This window comes from Salmo trutta, unplaced genomic scaffold (assembly GCF_901001165.1).
Source record: "Salmo trutta unplaced genomic scaffold, fSalTru1.1, whole genome shotgun sequence".
In the NCBI taxonomy this organism is placed as follows: domain Eukaryota; kingdom Metazoa; phylum Chordata; class Actinopteri; order Salmoniformes; family Salmonidae; genus Salmo; species Salmo trutta.
Genome location: NW_021822911.1, coordinates 12,127,517 through 12,137,395, shown reverse-complemented (window position 1 = coordinate 12,137,395; position 9,879 = coordinate 12,127,517). Strand labels below are relative to the sequence as shown.

At 43.3% G+C, this 9,879-nt stretch overlaps 1 protein-coding gene and 1 long non-coding RNA gene across 2 annotated transcripts in view; both read right to left on the bottom strand.

Annotated features, from left to right (window-relative positions):
- Nucleotides 1-9,555, bottom strand: part of LOC115186728 (tripartite motif-containing protein 16-like) — a 13,609-nt gene extending 4,054 nt beyond the window's left edge. Inside the window, exons 1-2 of the mRNA XM_029746254.1 lie at nucleotides 8,839-9,555; nucleotides 8,311-8,406 (exon numbers count right to left, since the gene is read on the bottom strand). Of these exons, the coding sequence (XP_029602114.1) occupies nucleotides 8,311-8,406; nucleotides 8,839-9,435 (693 nt within the window). The 5' untranslated portion in view covers nucleotides 9,436-9,555. The remainder of the gene's footprint in view (nucleotides 1-8,310; nucleotides 8,407-8,838) is intronic.
- On the bottom strand, nucleotides 5,463-7,011 carry LOC115186731 (uncharacterized). The gene is made up of 2 exons (XR_003875863.1): nucleotides 6,606-7,011; nucleotides 5,463-5,655 (listed from the first exon to the last, which is right to left on the bottom strand). It is a non-coding gene; the product is annotated as an uncharacterized LOC115186731 (long non-coding RNA).
- Nucleotides 9,556-9,879: the final 324 nt, after the last annotated feature.

Here is a 9,879-nt window from a genome sequence, read left to right as displayed (position 1 = left end):
AGGGAAATGTGCTCATCTGTGGGGACACAAATGCGCGCACAGGAACACTACCTGATCTAACGAGCACACGAGGGGACAGCTTTATTACAGGCCATACTGTTTCTAACTATCTTAATCTCCCCCATAGAAACAACAGTGACAGCACCGTCAACAAAAACGGAAGGGATCTTTTGCAGCTCTGTAGAAGCCTGGGTCTGTACTTTGTCAATGGTAGGTTACGGGGGGACTCTTTGGGGAGATTCACCTACTGCTCACCTCTTGGCCACAGTACAGTAGACTATATGATCACAGACATGGACCCTTTCTCTCTCAGCTCATTCACTGTCAAGCCACTAACACCTCTGTCTGATCACAGCCAAATTACGTTGTTCCTCAAAAGAACAGACCTGGAAACAACCACACATTCACAGCCCAGTAAGCTGTACAACATCAGAAATTCATACAGATGGGCCCAAAACAGCACAGAAGAATACCAGAAAGCAACCTGGAACCAAAATATCCAAACACTCTTAGATAACTTTCTGGATACCACATTCACTCACAGTAAAGAAGGCATCAATCTAGCAGTACGAAACATCAACTATATATTCAGGCAAACGGCAAAAGAAGCACAATTGAAATTGATAAAAAACAAAACTAAAAAAATCACAGATGACAACTGGTTTGATGCAGATTGTAAAATTATAAGGAAAAAACTTAGAACACTATCCAACCAAAAGCACAGAGACCCAAATAATGGTGAATTACGCCTTCATTACTGTGAGACTTTAAAACTCTATAAACGTACACTCAGAACCAAAAAAGCACAGTACAACAGCAAGCAGCTGACACTAATTGAGGAGTCCATAAACACAAACAACTTTTGGCAAAATTGGAAAAAACTAAAAAATCTAAACAAGAGGAATTAGCAATACAAAATGGTGACATATGGACAACCCATTTCAAAACACTCTACAACACCGTTCAAATTGACACAAACGCAGAACAACGCCAAATCCATGAGAAGTTGAATGGATTAGAAAAAGCTATAAAGGACAATCAAAACCCATTGGACTCCCCAATTACTGACCAGGAGCTCTATAAGAAACTTCAGGCTCTCAAATTTAAAAAGCCTGCGGACCTGATGGCATCCTAAATGAAATGCTCAAACTCACTAGTGCAAAATTTCAATTGGCTATATTAAAATTGTTTAATTTGATCCTGAGTGTAGGTTATTTCCCTGACATCTGGAATCAAGGACTCATAACCCCAATCTTTAAGAATGGAGACAAATTTGACCCTAACAATTACAGAGGCATTTGTGTGAACAGTAACCTGGGGAAGGTTTTCTGTAGTATCATCAATGTAAGAGTTCTAAACTTCCTTAATAAGCACAATGTCTTGAGTAAAAGCCAAATTGGATTTATACCAAAACATCGCACAACTGATCATATTTACACCTTACACACCCTGATAGATAAACATGTCCACCAAAATAATACCAAAATATACACTTGCTTTATCGACTTCCAAAAGCATTTGATTCTATTTGGCATACAGGACTGTTCTACAAAGTTATTGAAAGTGGTGTAGGGGGTAAAACATATGACATAATTAAATCAATGTATACTGGCAATACGTGCAGCATTAAAATTGGTAAGAAAAGGACAGAATTCTTTAACCAGGGGCGGGGCCTTCGTCAGGGTTGCAATCTGAGCCCTGCACTCTTCAATATTTACATTAACGAATTGGCCACTATTCTAGAAAAATCCTCAGCCCCTGGTGTTAGTCTCCACAATTCAGAAGTTAAATGCCTACTCTTCGCAGATGACCTATGCCTGCTGTCACCCACAGCACCTGGCCTACAGCAGAGCCTGGACCTGCTAGAGCAGTACTGCCAGACCTGGGCCCTGGCAGTAAACCCCAAAAAGACTAAAATAATGATTTTCCAGAGAAGATCCAGATCTCAGGGAATTAGACCAAAGTTCTCAATTGGTACAAAATATATAGAGTACTGTACACACTACAATTACTTAGGTTTAAAAATAAGCTCAACTGGACACCTTAATGAGGCAGTGAATGAACTGAGAGAGAAAGCACGCAGGGCATTCTACGCCATTAAAAAGCAAATTCAAATTGAAATACCTATTAAAATTTGGCTAAAACTAATTGAATATGTCATTGAACCAATTGCACTTTATGGCAGCGAGGTGTGGGGTCCACTTGCAAAACAAGATTTCATCAAATGGGACAAACACCCCATTGAAACCCTACATGCAGAGTTCTGTAAGATTCTCCTACGTGTCCAGAGGAAAACTACAAACAATGCATGCAGGGCAGAATTAGGCCAATATCCACTAATAATAAAAACTCAAAAAAGAGCAATTAAGTTTTGGAAACATCTAAAATACAGTGACCCCCTCTCATATCATTACCAAGCCCTGCAATGCCAAGAGCTGAGCAAAGAAAAGAGTCCCCTCATCCAGCTGGTCCTGGGGCTGAGTTCACAAACCTGTTCTACTAACACACTGAAGCCTCAGGACCAGAACATCCAATCAATCAGAATAAACCAAATTACAACACAGTCAAAACAAAACTACATTGCTTATTGGGAAACACAAGCACAAACACAAAGCAAAATGCAGTGCTATCTGGCCCTAAATCGACAGTACACTATGGCTAAATATTTGACCATGGTTACTGATCAAAACCTTAGAAAAACCTTGACAAAGTACAGGCTCAGTGAGCACAGCCTTGCCATTGAGAAGGGTAGACACAGGAAAACCTGGCTCCCTGTAGAGGAAAGGCTGTGCAACCACTGCACAACAGCAGAACCTGAGACGGAGCTGCATTTCCTGACAAAATGTCAAAAATATAAAACAATTAGAGAGTGTCATTTCCCCAAATTTGAAATCCTTATTCAAGGTTTTAAAGACCTCTCTGATGAGGATAGGCTACCCATCCTGTTGGGGGAGGACGCAGAGAGCTGTGGGTTGGCAGCGCACTACATTGCTGCCTGCCATAAGTTGAGGGACAGTGTCTGACAGACCAATAAACCTGCACATGTCCTCAACTGTATGATTATTGTTATTGTTGAATGTATGGTTATATTGACCGTTGGTTATTGTTGTTACTGTTGTCCCGTTGACAATTTTTGATTCTCATTTTTATTTATTTTTTATATTGTAAATATCCAAAGTAAGCTTTGGCAATATGTACATTGTTACGTCATGCCAATAAAGCGAATTGAATTGAATTGAATTGAGAGAGAGAGAGAGAGAGAGAGAGAGAGAGAGAGAGAGAGAGAGAGAGAGAGAGAGAGGGACAGAGAGGGACAGAGAGGGACAGAGAGGGACAGAGAGAGAGAGAGAGAGACAGAGTGAGAGAAAGAGAGAGAGACTTGTCATCCTCATTACACTAACACCCCCCCTCCTAAAAACACATTGCGTGCCACCACAACCTCCACACCATCACATTATACAGTCCCCAACACCACAGTACAATACACCATCCAGCACCACATTCCAGCTGTACAGACAGCCCCTCCTCTCCAGCCGTACAGACAGCCCCTCCTCTCCAGCCGTACAGACAGCCCCTCCTCTCCAGCCGTACAGACAGCCCCTCCTCTCCAGCCGTACAGACAGCCCCTCCTCTCCAGCCCCTCCTCTCCAGCCGTACAGACAGCCCCTCCTCTCCAGCCCCTCCTCTCCAGCCCCTCCTCTCCAGACAGCCCCTCCTCTCCAGCCCCTCCTCTCCAGACAGCCCCTCCTCTCCAGACAGCCCCTCCTCTCCAGCCCCTCCTCTCCAGCCCCTCCAGCCGTACAGACAGCCCCTCCTCTCCAGCCCCTCCTCTCCAGCCCCTCCTCTCCAGCCCCTCCTCTCCAGCCGTACAGACAGCCCCCCTGAGCCCCCATACCTCCTGAAACATCTCCACACTGTTGATCATTTTGGAAAACTCAAACTCAACCCTAAGGTGTCAACAGTACTGTACAAACAGAAATGTGCATCCTGTAGCACAAACTCCAAAAAGTTCTGGGACACTGTAAAGTCCATGGAGAATAAGATCACCTCCTCCCAGCTGCCCACTGCTCTGAGGATAGGAAACTCTGTCACCACCGATAAACCCACTATAATGGAGAATTTCAATAAGCATTTCTCTACGGCTGGTCATGCTTTCCACCTGGCTACCCCAACCCCGGTCAACAGCTCCGTCCCCCACAGCAACCCGCCCAAGCCTCCCCAGCTTCTCCTTCACCCAAATCCAGATAGCAGATGTTCTGAAAGAGCTGCAAAACCTGGACCCCTACAAATCAGCTGGGCTAGACAACCTGGACCCCTACAAATCAGCTGGGCTAGACAACCTGGACCCCTACAAATCAGCTGGGCTAGACAACCTGGACCCCTACAAATCAGCTGGACTAGACAACCTGGACCCCTACAAATCAGCTGGGCTAGACAACCTGGACCCCTACAAATCAGCTGGGCTAGACAACCTGGACCAATACAAATCAGCTGGGCTAGACAACCTGGACCCCTACAAATCAGCTGGGCTAGACAACCTGGACCAATACAAATCAGCTGGGCTAGACAACCTGGACCCCTACAAATCAGCTGGGCTAGACAACCTGGACCCCTACAAATCAGCTGGACTAGACAACCTGGACCCTTTCTTTCTAAACATATCACCCCCATTGTTGCAACCCCTATTACTAGTCTGTTCAACCTCTCTTTCGTATCGTCTGAGATCTCCAAAGATTGGAAAGCTGCCGTGGTCATCCCCTTTCTTCAAAGGGGGGGACACTCTAGACCCAAACTGTTATAGACCTATATCCATCCTACCCTGCCTTTCTAAGGTCTTCAAAAGCCAAGTTAACAAACAGATTACCGACCATTTCCAATCCCACCGTACCTTCTCTGCTATGCGATCTAGTTTCAGAGCTGGTCATGGGTGCACCTCAGCCACGCAGTTGGCGGCCACGGAAGGAGTGTTGTATGGCATTGGAAATGGTCGGTAATCTGTTTGTTAACTTTGCTTTTGAAGACCTTAGAAAGGGTTAGAGTTTCTGTACTGCACTTTGTGACATCTGCTGATGTAAAAAGGGCTTCATAAATACATTTGATTGATTGTTAGGTTCAGGGTATTTAAAGAGATAAACTGTATGGGTTTATATCTCTCTTGCTCCTCCCTGTGGTCTTCTGTGGGAACTACATACCTCATTTACCACACTTGATAGGCTCATAATCTGAGGTAGCAACTGAGTCAGAGCTACAAATCAATGATCTCCACCTATCCATTAGGTTTACAACTCAGTGAACCTGCGCAGCATTCTCTCTATTTGATGCCTACGAACCAACAGATTTCAACGATTATCATGTTACCCAGCAGCCATTTAGAAACAAATAAAAAAAGGTTATTTCTTTTTTTTCTTTCTTCTGACTGTTTAAATCGGCCACATCTTGAAAAAGAGAACAGGGACATGTGATTTGTTGAGAATTTACACCTTTTTATATATAAAAAAAAAATATATACAGTTAACCATGACCAGAACATGTTTAACGTTTGAAGGCTTTGCGCCAACCATCCCTGTAGGTGACTACAATCTATAACCAGGTGAACAGAGAGCTTCCTCACCAAGTAGCTGTAACCTAGTTAATAATAAGTTACCTGAGGTAAACCTACAAGGATAGTTAATAATAAGTTACCTGAGGTAAACCTACAAGGATAGTTAATAATAAGTTACCTGAGGTAAACCTACCAGGATAGTTAATAATAAGTTACCTGAGGTAAACCTACAAGGATAGTTAATAATAAGTTACCTGAGGTAAACCTACAAGGATAGTTAATAATAAGTTACCTGAGGTAAACCTACAAGGATAGTTAATAATAAGTTACCTGAGGTAAACCTACAAGGTTAGTTAATAATAAGTTACCTGAGGTAAACCTACAAGGATAGTTAATAATAAGTTACCTGAGGTAAACCTACAAGGTTAGTTAATAATAAGTTACCTGAGGTAAACCTACAAGGATAGTTAATAATAAGTTACCTGAGGTAAACCTACAAGGATAGTTAATAATAAGTTACCTGAGGTAAACCTACAAGGATAGTTAATAATAAGTTACCTGAGGTAAACCTACAAGGATAGTTAATAATAAGTTACCTGAGGTAAACCTACAAGGATAGTTAATAATAAGTTACCTGAGGTAAACCTACAAGGATAGTTAATAATAAGTTACCTGAGGTAAACCTACAAGGTTAGTTAATAATAAGTTACCTGAGGTAAACCTACAAGGATAGTTAATAATAAGTTACCTGAGGTAAACCTACAAGGATAGTTAATAATAAGTTACCTGAGGTAAACCTACAAGGTTAGTTAATAATAAGTTACCTGAGGTAAACCTACAAGGATAGTTAATAATAAGTTACCTGAGGTAAACCTACAAGGATAGTTAATAATAAGTTACCTGAGGTAAACCTACAAGGATAGTTAATAATAAGTTACCTGAGGTAAACCTACAAGGTTAGTTAATAATAAGTTACCTGAGGTAAACCTACAAGGTTAGTTAATAATAAGTTACCTGAGGTAAACCTACAAGGATAGTTAATAATAAGTTACCTGAGGTAAACCTACAAGGTTAACGCGGGCTGGAAGAGAATTACTTCAAAACCACAGCAAACAGCTGGGACATATAGTAATATTATATATATAATATTATATCACTGGGCTCCTCTGTGCTAACAAACCCTGTGTACCACCCCTCCCCTGTTTAACCTTGAATTTCGTTCAGAAAAACACTTCCACATTTAGCAAAACGAACCAACTCTTTACGGATCTGTTCGGTGGTAATAAACGGAGGCAGATTAGACACCACTACTCTTGTCGAAATCAGCACCAACACAACCCCATCACATAAATCATACTGGTAACTAGCCGGGTAACAAGACTCACCTTTTACATTACCACAACCACCGCCTTGTTCATTCTGGATACAGAGTGTATATGTTCCTCTCCCACCTGTTCACCGACCAGGATCAATAACTCCTCCACACCATTCTGGATACAGAGTGTATATGTTCCCACCTGTTCACCGACCAGGATCAATAATTCCTCCACACCATTCTGGATACAGAGTGTATATGTTCCTCTCCCACCTGTTCAACGACCAGGATCAATAACTCCTCCACACCATTCTGGATACAGAGTGTATATGTTCCTCTCCCACCTGTTCACCGACCAGGATCAATAATTCCTCCACACCATTCTGGATACAGAGTGTATATGTTCCTCTCCCACCTGTTCAACGACCAGGATCAATAATTCCTCCACACCATTCTGGATACAGAGTGTATATGTTCCCACCTGTTCACCGACCAGGATCAATAATTCCTCCACACCATTCTGGATACAGAGTGTATATGTTCCCACCTGTTCACCGACCAGGATCAATAATTCCTCCACACCATTCTCCACAACGCACCTGAAGAGACGGCGTTTCTTCTCCACTCGGTTGAGGACATCAAACTACCCTACTCCCTCCTCAACTCTAACCGATAAACAGCGGAAACCGATAAACAAACCCTCCCACCATGAGAAAATAGGGCCAACTAACCCTACACTCATTAAAACCCACTACCCCCATTCCACTACTTTGACCCTATCTGCTCCTGCACCAGGCCAACTAACCCTACACTCATTAAAACCCACTACCCCCATTCCACTACTTTGACCCTATCTGCTCCTGCACCAGGCCAACTAACCCTACACTCATTAAAACCCACTACCCCATTCCACTACTTTGACCCTATCTGCTCCTGCACCAGGCCAACTAACCCTACACTCATTAAAACCCACTACCCCATTCCACTACTTTGACCCTATCTGCTCCTGCACCAGGCCAACGGCCTGGGAGGACGGGACACCACCACTCAACACACCCTGGAACTCTTCTGAAGTCAAATCTAGTATGACCAAATACTTCTCTGCAGCTGCCACCAGAACATTTTTTTTTCTGTGATTTACATTCCATTTCTGCGGTACAGTTGATAACCATTTGCTATGAACACTAAGAAGCCAACCTTACTGAAGCATATATCACTGGTTGGCCCATCCCTCTGTGCTGTCACAGATCTACTACTCACAGGGATCCTCTCAGGATCCGTCAGCCTTGACCCATCCTCCTCTACTTTCTTCACTGCCTCAGCAGTGACAACCTGTTCCCAACAGTGGGGTCAGTGGGATTGGATAGGGGCCCCTCTACCTCTCTCTCTCTCTCTCTCTCTGACTGGAGGAGACAGGTGAAATGGTGTGTCTCCTCTGGTCAACAATACTCACCTTGAAAGACTCCACAGCCTGTTGGAGCTCCTTCAGCTCCTTCTCTCTCTCCTGGAATCTCTGCTGGACCTTCTGCTGACTCATCCCCAGCTGCCTCTGTGGAGAATCACTCTTCAATGAGCTATCAAGCTTTATTAGTCCAGTAGATCAATAGTATAGTAATGTGACATAGGGCCCATAGAGAGGAAGGTCTAAAAAATGGATGGTCCATTTACTAAATGCTATTTATTTGTTGCTATGTGAATGATTATAGTTTGTATGGTAGGACTACATGTATCAACAGGTTGAGACTGAACTTTGGACTCATAAAAGGCCATTCAGAATGATAATAGTGTTTGACATTATAAAATGGTGATACATCTGGAGAATCTGGGTTAACATATCAAAATACTTAAGGTTTGTGTTCATATTTGTTCTGCTGAGGATCCATTTCATTTCAATGATCTCATATTCAAACAGCCTTAGTTCCTACTGTATCTTTAATTCTTTGTTTATCAGACAGTCACCAACAAGTTGTTCTGGTCTTACCTGTTTCTCAGTCCTCTCTGCTGCAGCTGACACTGTATCATGGCCTTTATGTTCGTCCATTGTACACAGATAACAGATACACTGCTGATCGGTACGACAGTAAACCTCCAGCAGTTTGTCATGATGAGAGCAGATCTTCTCCTGTAGTTGTGCGGTGGCTTTGACCAGCTTGTGCTTCTTGAAAGCAGGAGATTCGTAGTGAGATTGGAGGTGAGTCTCACAGTAAGAGGCCAGACATGCCAGACAGGACATGAGGGCTTTCTGCTTTCTGGTCCCAGTGCAGAAATCACACGCCACATCTCCAGGTCCAGCATAGCACAGAGCAGGAGGGGGAGCAGCCTGGAGTCCTGTCTTCCTCAGTTTCTCCACAAGCTCAGCCAACATGTTATTTTTACTCAGCGTAGGCCTCGGACTGAAGGTCTGTCTGCACTGAGGACAGCTATAGACCCCTTTCAGAACATCCTGATCCCAGCAGCCCTCAATACAGCTCCTACAGTAACTGTGTCCACAGGGGATGGCGACTGGTTCCTTCAGTAGATCCAGACAGACAGAACAACAGAACTGGTCCTGGTCCAGCAGAACTCCCTGTTGAGCCATTGGGACGGTTGTTCACTCTCACACAGACAGACGACACAGAGACTCAGATCAGTTTCGTTTCCTCAGAAGAGAGTTTGTGAAGGGGGATGGACTTCCTGGTTCTGCCAGAGGGGTGGGGTTAGAGGGAGGGTGGGGTTAGAGGGAGGGAGGAAGAGAGAGAGGAACTGCATGCAACAGCAAGAGGGAGACAAATAGTCTTGTTCATTGGTTAGAGCCCTTAACATGGAATAAATGAAATAATGAATCTTAAAATGTGAGTTATTAGAATATAAAGGGTAACAGTTTCTATGAAGTACATATTATAATTATTTTAATGACCTTTATAATGCCTTATAATACACTTATGTGTTCTAATAAGCAATAAGGCCTGAGGAGGTGTGGTATATGTAAGGATTGCGGACCTGGTGGCAGTGAAGTCAGACGCAGGAGAGCAGAGATAGGTAA